This window comes from Thamnophis elegans, chromosome 9 (genome assembly GCF_009769535.1).
Source record: "Thamnophis elegans isolate rThaEle1 chromosome 9, rThaEle1.pri, whole genome shotgun sequence".
Classification (NCBI taxonomy): domain Eukaryota; kingdom Metazoa; phylum Chordata; class Lepidosauria; order Squamata; family Colubridae; genus Thamnophis; species Thamnophis elegans.
The window spans coordinates 14,543,862-14,560,652 of NC_045549.1; the positions used below are offsets into that span (position 1 = coordinate 14,543,862).

Below are 16,791 nucleotides of genomic sequence, written 5' to 3' on the forward strand. Positions count from 1 at the left end.
GCATTTGCGAACAAGGCCCGAAAACTACAGATTTTGGAGCACAAAGGCAGTTGTTTGCTCTTATGAACAATTGCAGAGGCTCTGCAACATTCATCCTGCACATTGCCGGCTGAAATGTCAGAGGGCCGGATCTGGCCCCCCCGGAGGCTCCGTTTTGGCTTGTAACAAGCTGGGGAAGACTTGCGAAGGCTGAACAGAGGGCCGGATTCACCCCTCAGAAGCTCCATTTCAGCCGGCAACCTGCCAAGCCAGGCCTGCAGAGTCCTGAACAGAACTGCAGGAGCAGGCGGCTGATAGGCTGGAGAGGAGACTGCTTGCTAGATCTTCACAAGGTTCAGTGACCTGGCGCGGCAGATTGTGGGGGCGGAGGGGGGGGGAGCACGAGTTATTTCAGTGGGTTGGGGAAGTCTTGGGAGGTCTTAGGCAGGTGGCCTGTTCCATCAGTAGGCCTCCCATGGTCTTCCCCACTCTGAAATACCTCATGTGCACTTAACAAGCCTCACATTCTATTAACGAATGTGTGGGCGAAAGGAGGGAGTGATCCTGTTCAAGTACGAGATTCACCTCCCACAAATCTTTGGGTTACGAACGGAATGGACATTTCATTCGTAACTCGAGGACAGGGGTGGGTTCCTGCCAGTTCTAACCTCTTCTATAGAACAGGTTCCACAAATCTGCCATTTAGAACCGGTTCCAGCTCCCTCCCCCTCCGCACATCATCAAGGTGAAGAATGTGAGTAGGAATTCTGGGAGTTGAAGTCCACAAGTCTTAAAGCTGTCAAGTTTGAACACTCCCCGGGTTTTTTTTCTAAAGGGTTAGAGGTGCAAGGGTCTTGTAACTTGACAGCTTTAAGACTTGCGTGCTTCAAATGCCAGAGTTTCTGAGGCAACATTTTGGTTGCTAAGCAAGAGTGTTGTTAAGTGAGTTTCACCACATTTTAGAAATTGGCCACGTCCACCCAGTCACATGGCTGGCAAGCCACTCCCACCCAGTCACATGGCCAGCAAGCCACTCCAACAAAGCATGCCACACCTACAGAAGAGGTTCTAAAAAAATTTGAAACCCATCACTGCTCGAGGACTACCTGTAGGGTAAATTTGGTGCAAATCTGTAAAACACACCTGCCAATTGCTGAGTCACCCAATCCGACAAAACCAGATTACACCACACTGGCATTTCATTAGATTAGAAGACCTTGAAGAATGTGACTACATGGAAATGAAACATTATAATCTGTGGTGAATCATGTCCAGTCGTAGACCAGAGTGGCAGCATTTTGTAGTTAAATATTATTCAGGACTATCTCTAAAATATAATGGGGCTATGACTAAAACCATTAAGCAGGATTAAGGGATATGACGAAGCTCAAACAAGGGTGCAATTAAACTCTTGTATTTACCTCAGGGGTGCCTTTTTTGCAATTAGATGCCTGGCAATTTTGCAACAGGTAAGAATGTGGAATGAAAAAAAAAGGAGGCAAAGTGTACAGATATAGATGGAGGACAACCAGAGGTGGTATTCAGCCGGTTCGGACCTGTTCACTGGTAGTGGAAATACCGCCCACCCACCTCGACTTAATGCCATCCTATTTAGGCACATTTTCTTTCTGTAAAGTCCTTGACTTGCAAGCCGTCGGAAAGTCCTCCATTTACGAACGGCCACAAGTCCTCGACTTACAACCAGGCGTCTGGCAACAAATGGACAGCCATGGTTGACTATGGCGTGTCTGGCTCAAAGCGGGACTTTTGCAGTTTCCCTATTGGTTGCTCTGCTTGACAGCTCCTGTATAAATAGCTGTCAAGCAGAGCGTGGGGCAGATTTACTTGTTCTCTCGTTAGCTTGCTGTTTAAAATAAAAGTTACTTGTAGGTCTCGTTTCGACGAAGTCACCAAGACACTTCCAATTTTACGCGGGAGAAAACCCGAAAAACCAAAGACCTACATACTAACGCCCGCGAAAACCTCAGAAAATAAAAGTTACTTGTTCGCAGTTACCTCATGGAGTCCTCACTTCTGTTAACCAGTTCACTATCCTTTCTTTCTTTTAATTTTTAAACATTTATTGAAAAATAAAAACTTTAAAATACAAATACCTTTAAAAATAGTTTTATGTAAGTTACAACCCTTTTTGAAAGTACTAACTTAACCATTTTTAATTCAAATTTAGGCACATTTTCAAGCCATGTGCAGGCATCAAGCCACACACGTGATCAAAGCGCATATGTGGAAGGCGAGCGCATGCGTGGAGCACGTACACGCTCACATTTGCGAACTGGTAGGAGAAGTAAGTGAATATCATCCCTGAGGACAACATACTTTTGCTGAGACATTTGCCTAGATTCGAGCCACAAAATAAGAAGGATAATTAACTGAGGAAATATGATGATGCCTTGTTTCAGTCTTCATGCCTCTCTTTGAGAACTATATTAATGTTTTCGTATTATTATTCTTCCTGTTAACTATTTTGTCACTAATATAATATATAGAAGATAGGTCAACGATTTGCAAATATTTATTAGTTTACTTTTTTTTTTGAAGGGGGGCCTGTTTCACAGGGGATGGGAACCAATGTTTCAATAATGTATTACTCAGTATTCATAAGCGCCATGGTGGCGCAGTGGTTAGAATGGAGTATTGCAGCTAATTCTGCTGACTGCTGGCTGCCAGCAGTTCGAGTCTCACCGGCTGAAGATTGATTCAGTCTTCCATCCCTCCGAGGTCGGCAAAATGAGGACCTAGATTGTGAGGAAAATGTGCTGACTCTATAAACCGCTTAGAGAGGGCTGTAAAACATTGTGAAGCAGTATATAAGTCTATGTGCTATTGCTATTCAACTAGGGGGATAATATGTGAATATAGGTTTTTTTTCCCATGCACCTTTTTCTTTTTATAGTACATACACAAAAGAGAACTATATTAATTCCTATTTGTTTTGCAAGTTAGCACTAGCAACATCTCTGAGCCAAGCTATCCATGAAGTTGTGCCACTGAATCAACAGGGTGAATCATAACCTTCCACTTGGAGATTATTTTACATTTACGAAAGTGTTTGTTGGGGGCCTTTGAGTCAGTTTTGGATCCCACCAACTGCCTGGACTAGTCCTTGCAGTTTTCTTAACAAGGTTTTCTAGGAATGGAAATTACTGTGCTTTCTTTCCAGAGCTGAGAGGATGACTGGCCCAAGGCCATCTAGCCGGTTTCATTCCTAAAGCGGGATTAGATCGCCCAGTTTCTAACCCGGTGCCTTCACCGTGATACCAGACTGGCTCTCTTTCAGATTATGAAGACGATTTAGTATAAAATAATTATATAATAATTATTATTTCTTGTACTGTCTGCCAACCCTAACCTGTCCTTTAAAAAAAAAAAACAGTATTGACATGGTAATTGCTAAACATTTCAGAAGACAATCTTTCAGAAGTCAGAGGTCATACAGTTTATCTACCTTTGCCTTCTCCAGGTCACAAAAGATATGATAATGATGTCGTATCTCAAGGTGTCACATTTGCATTTTTGACCTTTCCAATTCGAATTTTTAACAGATCGATGTACGTGTGTGATAGTGGGGACTTTTAACAGGACTTATTTGAAGCTTAATGTTGGAATGGGGGAGCCAAGCATCTCGATTGACTGACTGTTCTGAATTTCGGCACGGTAATCTTGAGAGGTTTGTATTGGATGTGAAATTGGTGACCGGGATGCAGCTAATGTATTTCTGTGATTCATTAATTTCATAAAGTTTTTTTCCCCCTCTCCATATTTTGGTTTTTACCGAGACAAAAGAGACATCTATAGTCTAACAGAAGAGGTGAAGCTGGACTATTCCTCTCTCGGCAATCTTGTTCATTTGTATAAGATAGAGGTGGCACATGTGTGATAGCGTGTGTTGGCACCCATGATGCAACACGTGCTCCCACATGCGCCCCACACTGCTTGCCTCCAAGCTGAGCTTGGTATTTCCCCTAGGGGGGTGGGGGAGGCCGTTGTCACCCTCCCCAGGTTCCAGGGAAGCCTCCGGAGCCTGGGGAGGATGAAAAACGGGCCCAACGGGCTGACCAGAAGTTTGGAAATGATCCGTTTCCAGCTTCTGGAGGGCCTCTCGGAAGCAGAGGGAGGTCGTTTTTGCCCTCCCCAGGCTTCAGGAAAGCCTCTGGAGCCCGGGGACCGCAAAAAACGGGTCCAACCAGAAGTTTGGAAACGAGCTTCAGTTGGCCCATTGGGCCTGTTTTCTGCCCTCCCCAGCTCCAGAGGTTTTCCTGAAACCTGGGGAGGGCGAAAACGGCCTCCCCTGTCCCCCTAGAAGGCCAAAAATCAACTGGCCAGAGTGCACATGCGTGCTGGAGCTGAAGCTCACGTGCCGGCAAATATTGCTCGGCATGCCACCTGTGGCACACGTGCCATAGGTTCGCCATCACAAGCAAAGGAGAAGAGCAGGCAGAGCTGAAGGGGTAGAGTAAAATGCACCATCAGTTTAGAATCCTTGCATTGCCACAAGAGACCCAACTCCAAATTGGCCTTTATTTAGTGTCAATTTAGTGCTGATCATTAATTGACCAGATTCTTGTGCTGCAACCTACAGGCATGGTCTTGATTTTTTGTGCCTAACACTAGTTCTCGCAGAGCTCTTTTGTTGCAGAGGAAACAAATATTTCACTTAGCAGCATTTTTTTTTTGGCTCAATTGAGCTCATAACTCAAGGGCTACCTGTATTTCTTTTCATCTAATCGCCTCCTGCCAATTACCTCTCTCAGACCAATTAGATCGTACAGGTTGGGTCTCCTCCGGATTCCATCTGCCAGCCAATGTCGGCTGGCGACTCCCCGGGGGAGAGCCTTCTCTGTTGCAGCTCCAGCCCTCTGGAACGAGCTCCCTGTTGAGATCCGGACCCTTACTACCCTCCCGGCCTTCCGCAAAGCCACCAAGTCCTGGCTGTTCCAGCAGGCGGGGGGGGGGGGGGGGCTGAGAAGCATTTACCTCCACGGAAATTGTGAATGTTGGTTTTGTTTTTAATATGTTGTTTTTGTCTCGTTTTCTCCCTTTCCCTTGTCTTTTGTGAGCCGCCCGGAGTCCTCCGGGAGTGGGCGGCATACAAGACAAACAAACAAACAAACAAATAAATAAATAAATCTAGGTATGCTGGCTTTCAGTTCTGCATGAAATTTAACCTGTGAATCACCTGTTCTCCAAAAACATTCCTCCCGATACTGTATTTTATTGCTTAACCCATATTTCAGATTCTGAGACACTACCACTCTTTTCTTTTTCAATCATACTGCTTTAATGTTCAAATCTTCCCTTTAACTGCCCCATCGCAATAAAAGCAGTCATTACATCACTTAAATCAGCTCCGATAATTATCTCTAATTACTGACATGAAAATAGATCACTTCTATCACTTCCGCCTGTGCGGAAGCAGATAGGCTCACCCTTGAACTTAAAAATAAAGGGGAATCAGAATATTTTGAAGTCTGGAACGGATTTTATGATTGGTGTAAGACAAGACTGGAACAAACTGTATATATTGTGATTGGACAGAAGGATAGATAATGTATTAAGTAGGCTAATTGTCAATGGTTGAGACTAGCTGTATATAATGTGAATGTACGGTCACTTCGACTTCGCGGTATTGCATTGTTTTAAATGTAAAAATAATAAAAATATATTGAAAATAGATCACTTCTAAAACCAAATACTTAGAACCTACTCCATTAAAATACCACTTCTTTTCCTGAATAATTTCATTATTTTATTTGCCCAAATAGATTGTTTTGCTACATACACTCAAAGCAAACACTTGCTGCTTCTAAAGGAAGGTTTACAGACTGCAATTATAGTTTTGCAAAAAGTGTAAGTCTATATAAAACCAAACAAATAAGTAACAGAATTTTCAGTTCTAGGTTGAGCTTGAAGTGGAGAGAAGACTCACTGGAAAAGACCCTGATGTTGGGAAAGATTGAAGGTAAAAGAAGAAGGGGACAACGGAGGATGAGATGTTGAGATAGTGTCATCAGCACAATGAACATGAATTTGGGCAAACTCTGGGACAGGGGTCACCAACTTTTTGGATCACTAAATTGATCATTTTAAATCCCGCAAACCACTAATATGATCTGCCTAATGACCGGGTGGGTGTGGTTAGATGTTCATGTGACTGGGTGGGCATGGCCAGCTCAATGTCATTCATGTCTCGCCCCTCCCCTTGTTAGCCACTCCTCACCTCCCCGCCCAGGCTCCTTAGGGCCCCAACATGAAGCAGTTGTTGGAGCTAAGCAGCCAGTATGAGAAAGAGTTGGCAAAACAGCTCAGTTCAAATTGGATCTGATCAAGAAGGAGGCTCAGCAGAAACACCTCAGTGAGGACTATGAGCATAGGCTTTCTAAGCAGAGAGAAGACCTGTGGGACTTCAAGGCCAGATACCGGCACCTGGAGGCTCAGCGGGCTGAGATGATCAGCCAGTTCCAGGCTATGATCCAGTCCCACTGGAACGAGGCCCTCCGGCTCTTCGCCACCAGCGGTGCTTCCCTCCAGCTTTTGCCCAAATCCTACATCAGGAGGCTGAAGCAGACTCCAAGTCAGAATTTCTGCCCCCCTCCAACCCCCACAAAAAGACGACAAAAGGGGAGACTCTCTGCAGCAACACAAATGTTCATTGCATGTATCCGGCCCAAGGGCCATAGTTTGAGGACCCCTGATTTAGTGCAATATAAAAAATGCAAATATTTTTTCTGCGGACTACCAAGATTTTCTCACAGACCACCAGTGGTCCACGGACTACCAGTTGGTGACTCCTGCTCTGAGGACAGTGGGAGGCCTGTGCTATGGTCCATGGGGCTTCAAAGATTTGGACATGACTTAGCAACTAAACAACAACAGCAAATTCAACAGAGTCTTCTGCAGAAATAGTTAACGGCACGAGGCTTCATCAAAATGAACGACACCATGAGTACCTACATTCAGCATTGATTACTCCTGACTGGGAACTGCTCTCCAAGTTCTCCTCCAACCTTTCTGTGTAGGATCCTAAAATCCAAACTATTCAAAACAAATCTTCCGTCACGGAGTTATTTGTTCACACTTTGAATAAACGAAGTGCCAAAATGTGAAATCTTGCAATAGTCTACCTGAAAGCATTCCATTTAGAAGAATTGAGGGGGGAGAGAGGGGGGGGAGGCATCCAGTTAAATCAGTGGTTCTCAACCATCCCAATGCCGCGACCATTTAATACAATTCCTCATGTTGTGGTGACCCCCCCCACCATAAAATTATTTTCGTTGCTACTTCATAACTGTAATTTTGCTACTGTTATGAATCGTAATGTAAATATCTGATATGCAGGATGTATTTTCATTATTACAAATTGAACATAATTAAAGCATAGTGATTAACCTGCCAATCTTGGTTTGGGAGAAGATCAGCCAGGCTGGGATTTTCCAGGATAAAACGACCACCCTGCCTTGCCTCCAGCAGCAGTTCATGGTTTACATGAGTTTCACTTTATTAATTTTACTTTTTTTACATTCTGTTCTCCTCCCCCCACCCAGTTTTCTTTCTTTCTTTCCATTCCTCCCTCCCGTTTCTTCTTTTGTTCTTTCCTTCCATTCTTCCCTCCCTTTTCTTTTTTCCTTTCCATTCCTCCCTCCCTTTTCTTCTTTCTTCCTTTCCATTCCCCTCCCTTTTCACCTTTCTTTCTTTCCATTCCTCCCTCCCTTTTCTTTTCCTTCTTTATTTCTTTCCATTCCTCCCTCCCTTTTCTTCTTTCTTTCCATTCCTTCCTCCTTTTCTTTCTTTCTTTCCATTCCTCCCTCCCTTTTCTTCTTTCTTTTTTCTTCCTTCCTTCCTTCTTTCCATTCCTCCCTCCCTTTTCTTCTTTCTTTCCATTCCTCCCTCCTTTTCTTGGGATTTTAAACGGAGGCTTAAGCTACATCGAACTGTGTTTCTCTCCCGAGTGGAATTCCTTGGGACGGAAGGAATGGGTGGGTGGGGCCTGTCCTCCCCTCCAGCCTCTCCTGCCAGCCCTTCCTGGGGGCCAAAAAGTCTCTGAGCTCAGTTTAGCCCACAGGATAGGACCGGCGGCGGGTCGGCAAAGGCAGCCTCCAGGCCCACGGCGGCTTGAATCCCGGCATGCCCCTGCCTGGGCGAGAGCCCATCCTGCCGGCTTAAGCAGGTGGCCCGACTGCCCCGCCGGTCTCCTGCTCTCCAGGCGCCTTCGAGCCCCTTTGCAGGTGGCTGGGCTGAGGCAGCACTGCCGACCATGCTTGCTTCGGACGTACGTCAGAACTGAGGCTGATCCGCCACCCAGAAGAACCCGTCCCTCTCCCCCTTCCGCGTCTTGGCCTTTCCCTGGCGTGGAGACCGTATGGGGTGGCGTCTGGGTTGCACCCGGAGCTGGGAGGAGGCTGCTTCGCCACCTGGCGCTCTTCATGTACCTGCTTCAGGACGCGCTCCTGAGCATGGGCGATGCCGGTGGAGGTGGATGGTCTTAGGCGACCCCTGTGAAAGGGTTGTTTGACCCCCAAAGGGGTCATGACCCACAGGTTGAGAACCACTGAGTTAAATCCTTTCAACATTTCTCTTTGCTTTCAATTTTTTTTTTTAAAAAAAGAGTAAAGCTCGTGCCAGAAAATATCAAAATAAGAGCAACAATTTGCAAATGGCACAAATAAAATCCCTGAGAGATTTTTTCATTGCTGCCCACTGCTCAACCTTCTTCAGATTCCGCAGGATTGTAAACAAGGAATCACAAGGGTCAAGGGAACACACCATTACAGAACGGCAAAGAAAAGGAACAAACATATTTACTAAGAGCAGCATTAAAAAAGCTCAAAGAAAAGATTCTTGTTTTATTGTGAAAGGAGTAAACAAATTCTAACCCCACTGATTTTTTTAAAAAAAAAACATGTTTTATTTGCAGTTTTCTTTTCACACCATACATATTTTTTGGACAGTGTATTGACTGGGTCAAATCTTTTTTAAACAATGTTAACAATAGTAATACAAATGGGTAAGTGTAATCCTAATCTTCCAACTTCAGCAATACTATTATCTTTTTATAATCCTTTATCATTTTCCCACTGATTTATTTAAACATAAATATCATTTCTGTACGCCTTGTATTTGTTATCCCTACTGTTGCCGTTGGAGCTGCCACCAGACTCCGACAGCGAGGGGCCCTATGAGTCGGCTCTGGAGGATGTGGAGGACCCTGAACAGGTTTCCGACTCCGAGCAGGGTGCAGAGAGGCTGGTTGGCCACCAGGAGGCACCTGAGCCTTGGACCAGTGGGGAGGATCAAGGGAGAGTGAGCCGGAAGTCAGTAGTGAGTTGTTCCTGGATGCACGCCATCGAAGAGCTAATAGGCGTCAGGAACAATTAGGCAATTACAGGAGGTAATTGCACTCAGCTGGTAGTCATTAGGCTCCTCTCCAGACTATAAAAAGCTACTTGTGCACACGCCCCTCTTTGCAGAAGTCAACACAGAATCGAATGTCGGAGAACTTTCTATGAGCTTGGCAGGCTGGATTGCTGCCAAGCCTTATCTGTGTTTATTGCTGCCCAAGCTTGTCTGTGGTGGGTTGCTGCCAAGGACCTGTTTGTCTGTTAATTAAATGCCGTAATTTATATCTCGGAGTGTGCTTTGGTGTGGAACGAGGAGGGTCAGAACACCCTACTAAATACTATTATTTAATATTTTAAGAATTACTCATTATTCCACCATAACTTCAATGTTCCAAATGTGTAGGATTACTAATAATGCCAAGTATTAACAATATTCAATCAATCCCGGGAGTTTATCTCAAAATCCCCACAATTTCCAATCCTTAATGTTTTAAACTAAACAGACTATTAATGTTAATAATACAATTAAATTACCTAATCCTAAATTTCCATCTACTGATTTTTTTTTGGACAAGGACAGAAAAGAGAGAGTGGAAATCAAGAAGCTTGGTTTAGTGGTTAAGGTGGTAACCTAGAAACCAGGAGACTGGAGTTCCAGTTCCCCTTAACAATGGAAGCTGGCTGGGTGACTTTGAGCTAGTCATTCTCTCTCATCCCAACCCACCTTACAGGGCTGTTGTGGAGAAAATAGGGCAAGAAAGTGTGTTTTCTGCCCTGAGTTACTTATCAAAAAAATTAAAAGCGGGGTAAAAATCAAATAAATAAATAGCCGTCATTTTTTCTGACAGCATCCTGATGAATAAATAGCACAATAGATATTGCTGTTCTTTGCAACGGAACATAGGATTTCTTGTTTTTATATCCTACAACTACATTCGTACAGTCAAAATGGATTTTGCCTGATTTATATAGTGCCAAAACAGCATGTGTTTATATAATCACAGGAGAAGAAACCAATGTATAAATCGCAGCAGTTTATTCATCAAAACGGATTCAAACCCAGTGCCTAATTTACCCTAGTATGCAATATGTCCTTATAGCACATGTTTAGCCATTTTAAGTCTGATCCAAATGACAAGGAAAGGGATATGAATCCTATAAAACATAAGCCATTCACAGCTGTTTTGGGGTCAGATCCCCTTGAAATGAAATAATGTTTTATAAAACAATGAGATGTTTTAATTGTATCAAATATTTTTTAAAATCCTATTTTCCTCTCTGAGGTACTTGCTTTCAAACATTCAAACTTCGACATAAAACATGGCTGTTAGACACACAGTGAGCTCAACCAGGCCAATATCTAGGTAACTGTCAGTCCTTATCAGGTAGGCCAGACTAAGAAACCAAGGCCATATAAGTGGCAGGGCTGTTTTTATTGTAACAGTTATAATAACAGATCAGGGATGAAATTCAGCAGATTCTGACAGGTTCTGGAGAACCTGAAGCGGAAATTTTGAGTAGTTGGGAGAACCGGCAAAAACCACCTCTGGCTGGCTTCAGAGTGGGGTGGAAATGGAGATTTTGCAGTATTCTTCCCCTGCCACGCCCACCAAACCACGCCCACAGAACCGGTAGTAAATTTTTTTGAATTTCATCACTGTAACGGACTTTTGCAAGTCTGAATGTGCTTCCATCCTCCCTCCCTTTATCTTGGTGTGGACTAGGGAAGGGGTCTGAAATGTTTTCATTTCTTAAGAATTGGCAGTTGTCTGCCTTAGTAGTGGCTATTACTCTTGAGTAGGGGTGTCAAACTTGATTTCAATGAGGGCCGCATCAGGGTTGTGTGACCTCGGGGAGGTGGAGTGGGCATGGCCAGGGGGGCGTGTGGCCAGCTCAATGTCACTCATGTCAGGGGCACCTGTGATGGCCCAAGCGCTCTGTCAGCGAAAACAGGCTACTGAGCTCCGTTTTCAGCTACGATGGCTTCCTACAACCTCTGCCAGCGAAAAAGGAGCCCAGGAGAACCCCTCCCAACCTCCTTTTCCGCTGGCAGAGGCACCGCAGGCCTGTGTTACCCCATTTCAAGGGTGGCCCTGTGGGCCAGATCTAAGCACCTTGAGTTTTACACCCCTACTCTTGAGAAAGGCCATTCCCTATGGTCTCTACACTAATATACTATTTTGTACATTGTCTAGCTGTGATTCTCTGGGGTCCCTACACCAGATCTGCCCTACAACTGGAGATTCTCTCAGTTAGGGAAAGGAAATACGAATATGGAAAGAGCTTACCAAAAACAGTTTGGTCCAAAAACAGTAGCAAGGTTGGAAACAGTCATTTTGTTCTCAGAATGATGCTCGGCAACCTGTTTCAGGAAATGGCAAAGGTACTTAAGGAGACAATAGTGAGTCTCGGGCATCTGTCTCAGAAGGTCTCTTAAACTGCTAGTCTCCAGACCACACCTCTGGCTGGCTGTAAAGAGAGAAAGAAAACATGATATACTGTACTTATTCTGTGGTCCATATCAAACAAAATGAGCAAAAATGAACTCTACTGAATTTTTTTAAAAAGAGAAAACAGATAGTAATGTGAAGGTTATCATTCATGGAAGTCCCTTAACTAAACTATGACTTCATCTTTCTGTTTTACTTCAATTGCAGTTTGGCATGAAATTTGTTCCTGCTTAGCATTTTGTCCCTAAACCAGAGGTCAGCAACCTGTGGCTCTGGAGCCGCATGTGGCTCTTTCATCCCTCTACTGTGGCTCTCTGTCGCCGGTTGGCACCAGCTTCCGGTTTGGAGGGATGGGGAAGCTGGGCATGCCAGGAGGAGACACTATGGAAAGGGGAGGGTTTTCAGTCAGCTCCACAATTGATAGGGCTTTCGGTTAGGATAGGTAGAGGAAAAAGGACGCCGTGCTAGGAGACTCTATGGTGGGGAAACCAGACTTCCGGTCGGCTCCAGATTAGGGCGCTTCCAGTTAGGACCTTTGTGGGTCTTTGAGTGTTTAAGGTTGCTGACTCCTGCCCCAAACCATGACTGCAAATTTTCTTCAAACCATGACTGTGCTGTATGAGTTAGCTGTAATTTGCCAGGTCAAATGTCATGCTAAGCGAAGGCTAGGAAAACACACATCAAAAACAGAGGAAGGAGGAAATTCAAGTTCATACAAAGAACCTTGGCTGGGGAAGTTGAGAATCAAAGTGGGAACTGGTTGGTTGTGACATCTCTCTCTCTCTCATCTATTGTTCTACAGCAGGGGTGTCCAACCTTGGCAAATTTTGAAGACCTGTTGACTTCAACTTCCAGAATTCCCCAGCCAGAATTCTGGAAGTTGCAGTCCACAGGCCTTAAATATTGCAGGTCCCATCCCTGAGGGAGATACACCTGGTGGGACCCAGAAGAAAGGCCTTCTCCGTTGTGGCTCCCTCTCTCTGGAACACCATTCCGCCAGAGATTAGAACAGCCCCACTCTAACTCTAAAGATCTGTTTCTGCCAGCAGGCCTGGGGAACCCAGAATGGGATGGAGTCCATTCAATGACTCGTGTGATTTGCTGTCGCTAGGGATGTGTGTGTAATTTTATTATATTAATTTATCTGATTCTTTTATTAGTTTCATTGTTTTTTTAATGTGGTTTTAAATTATGTAAGCTGCCTTGAGTCTCCATGGGCGAATAGGCGGCAATATAAATTTAATAAATTAATACATTAATTAATTCCCCTTCTCTACAGAATACTGAATCAAATGAAAAGGTGAAGCTAGGCCTGCTGAATTCAGCTTCTTCAATATAAACCAATTTATAGCTACCTTGGCTACAAAGTACTATTACCTTGAAAGAGATTAGCATCTTGCTGGTTTCCCACAAAATTATAAAAGGTCTTTGTTAAAATAGGAAAATACCAAATCAGCTGAAAAGTCAGCGGGGGTAGCTAGTAGGAGGCAATTAGCTGTCCAAAGTATTTCCTAATCAGGCAGATAGCCAGGAAACCTGCTTCCTTATGAAAGAGATTGGATCCCGGGGCTCATAATTGAGTCTTTGTATTATTATTTAGACAAAGTTCATCACTAGACAATTTATCGTCATGGTGAAGTGCGCTGGTCTGATGCACGCATTACAGAAAGCCAGGATTTGAAAGCCTTAGTTTGACCAAATCACAGTAGTCTGGGTCACATTCAATGCTGTGTCATGAAATGCTAATCCTCCCAAAGTCCTGGCATACAGGTTTAATAAACAAATACTCATTTGGCTCATACACTGACTATGCGAAGATAAAACAATCCGCATTGCGTGCCAACCTGACCTTGGTATCCTTAAAGTAACCGGCATGTTTGCAAGTTGTATTTGGCTCTTGCTTAAGGATGTAAGATTAAAATGGAATGGAATGGGATGGGATGGGATAGGATAGAACAGAATTCGTTATTGGCCAAGTGTGGATGGACACACATGGAATCTTGGCCAAGAATCACAAGATACAACGCTTAGTGATAGTCATAGGTTACTAATAAGCAATCAAATCATACTAGGAGACAAATAAAACAATATAAATTGAAAGATACAAGCAACATGGTTATAGTCATAAGTGGAAAGAGATAAGTACTAGAAAGGATGAGTAATACAGTTTTAGTAAATAATTTGACAGTTTTGTGGGGATTAGTTGTTTAGCAGAGTGATGGCCTTCGGGGAAAAACTGTCCTTGTGTCTAGTTGTTCTGGTGTGCAGTGCCCTATAGCATCGTTTTGAGAGTAAGAGTTGAAACAATTTATGTCCAGGATGTGAGGGGTCTGTAGACAGCCCTCTTTTTGACTCATGCAGTGTACAGGTCCTCGATGGAAGGAAGGTTGGTAGTAATTATTTTTTCTGCAGTTCTAATTATCGGTTGAAGTCTGGGTCTGTCTTGTTGGGTTGCAGAGCCAAACTAGACCAGTGTTTCTCAACCTTGGTGACTTTAAGTCCTGTGGACTTCAATTCCCAGAATTCCCCAGCCAGCTATGCTGGCTGGGGGATTCTGGGAGTTGAAGTCCACAGGATTTAAAGTCACCAAGGTTGAGAAACACTGAACTAGACAGTTGTAGAAGTGCAGAAGACAGACTCAATAATTCCTCTGTAGAACAGAATCTGCAGTTCTTTGGGCAATTTGAGTTGGCGCAGAAAGAACATTCTTTGTTGTACTTTTTTGATGACGTTTTTGATGTTAGGTGTCTATTTTAAGTCTTGATCAGTCCAACAATGGAAAAAGACTCATTTCTTTCCAAACTTCGTGAAGAAGAAATAAAGGAGGCAATCTGACCTTACAAAAATATGGAAGTCCATTATCCTGGTCCACTTTTCACTTAAAACTAAGATTTCTTAACCCCGATTTGCTGAAAAAGTTATTCTAGCTTGGCTTTCCATATATAAGTTCTTGACTTACAACCATTTTTTTAGTGACCGTTCAAAGTTACATGGGCACTAAAAAAGTGACTTATGACTCATTTTTCACACTTACGACTACTGCTGCATCCCCTTGTGATTAACATTTGGTTGCTTGGCAACTGGCATGTATTTATTGCAGTGTTGCAGTGTCCCGGGATCATGTGATCACCTTTTGCGACCTTCTGACGAGCAAAATCATCGGAGAGGCCAAATTGACTTAATAGCCATGTTACTAACTTAACAAATGCAGTGACTCACTTAACAACGGTGGTAAGAAAGGTGGTAATATGGGGCAAAACTCACTTAACAATTTTCTTGCTTAGCCGCAGAAATTTTGGGGTCAATTTTGGTCGTAAGGACTACCTACAGTACTAAATTAGTGGCTGGGTTTGCACATCACACGTTTGCCATAAATAAACAAAAATGCAGTTATGTCTGCATTGGAAGTAGAAAGGAAGAAGGAAACCAAAGCAGGAAATTCCTGCAGAAGTCCATAATAGCAACCCTGCTAGTCAGACCAATGGTCTATCTAACTCAGCATTTTCCAATTTGGTTAGCCTTCTATTGTGTGAGTGCCCCGGCTATCAGGACCATTGATAAGAATTTAGATTTTAAAGGATATATAAAGACACATACCCAATAAAATATGCCTGCTATATCTGAAAAGGAATTTGCATAGAAGAGATGCATAGAGCATTTGATTTTCCAGGACTTGTGCATTTCTTCAATTTAACTTCCTTTAAAAATCCATGCTGGAAAAGTCCTCTAACCCACTTCCTAAATTACTGCTTGCTTTTTCTGTAAACAGTACATAAGCAAATGGTCCTTTAGTGTTATTACTTGGGTAGTGCAATACATAACCAGGTCTTGTTGAGTGATAAGTGTTTATGGAAACAAACCTTATGTCCAAACAGTTGGACACTGATTTTATCAAAAAACATACTTGGGGACAGGGGGCAAACAGGGCTGAAAGCTGAGCAATGAGACAGCCCGGAATAATACTTAAGGAGGCCATTTTTCCCCCTGCAAAGTTGTTCTAGATTCTGAAGAGAGCAGCCATTTGCAGCCTCAATTGTCTGTCATTTGCATAGGACAGGGGTGTCAAACTGGATCTCTTCAAGGGCCAGATCAGCATTGTAGCTTTCCTCCGTGGGCCAGCTGGGGGGGGGGAGGGGAGATGGGATGGACGCCTCCTGCAGCACCCTGCCAGCCAAAATGAGGCACGGGGAGGAGGGATATTTTGGAGGTAGGGCTTATATTAGGCATACATGTAAAACATGCTAGGGCTTATTTTTGGGATAGGTCTTGTTTTTAGGGGGGAACGGGATATTTCAAGCCTACAAAAAAATACGAGGGAGCTCACTTGAAGTCTTCTAAATGCAATTTATCTGCTTCACCATGGAGCTGCTAGGCTTGTTAATCTGCAATAATCAAAATAAGCTGCGCCAAAAGCAATCACTCTATTTAATTAAAGTTCCGCATAAAGTATAGGGTAGACTTATTCACCCCTGTAATTTTGTTTTCATGTGAATATGAAGTATGATAGGTGATGAATACGTCACGCCATTTCTGCAAAATAATTGTACCTACCAAATCCTGTCGGAAGCAATGATATATATTATTTAAAAATAATAATAATAATAAAAGTAGCAGGCCACACAGGAAGGATGTACGTTTGATAAGAAACCATCACCTTGATAAAGCTGGATGAATTTGGGGTAAAGGGCCGAAGGGATCACCCGATCAGGCAGCTCCCGCAGAAATAACTTCAGCAAACTGGCGGCTGAGCTTACGTCAGCCTCTGCGGCGAGATCTACTTGATCTCCACCCTCGTACTTTGTGCGCAGCTGTTCCACTGTTTTCAGGTTACCATTCACCCTGAAAAGACCTTCCTGCTCGAGACCTGTAATTACATACATAAAATGAGATAAGACCAGTGGCAGATTTCCTGGCCTGCGCTTATATATACCTTGTTTCCCTGAAAATAAGACAGGTTCTTATTCCCCCCCCCCCCCGAAATAAGCGCTTGGCCTTATTTTCGGGGA

The 16,791-nt window shown here is 43.6% G+C and overlaps 1 protein-coding gene across 1 annotated transcript in view; it reads right to left on the minus strand.

Annotated features, from left to right (window-relative positions):
* Window positions 1-16,791, minus strand: part of FAM13A (family with sequence similarity 13 member A) — a 171,234-nt gene that overhangs the window by 145,078 nt on the left and 9,365 nt on the right. Inside the window, exons 3-4 of the mRNA XM_032223956.1 lie at window positions 16,440-16,649; window positions 11,624-11,804 (exon numbers count right to left, since the gene is read on the minus strand). Coding sequence (XP_032079847.1) covers window positions 11,624-11,804; window positions 16,440-16,649 — 391 coding nt within the window. The remainder of the gene's footprint in view (window positions 1-11,623; window positions 11,805-16,439; window positions 16,650-16,791) is intronic.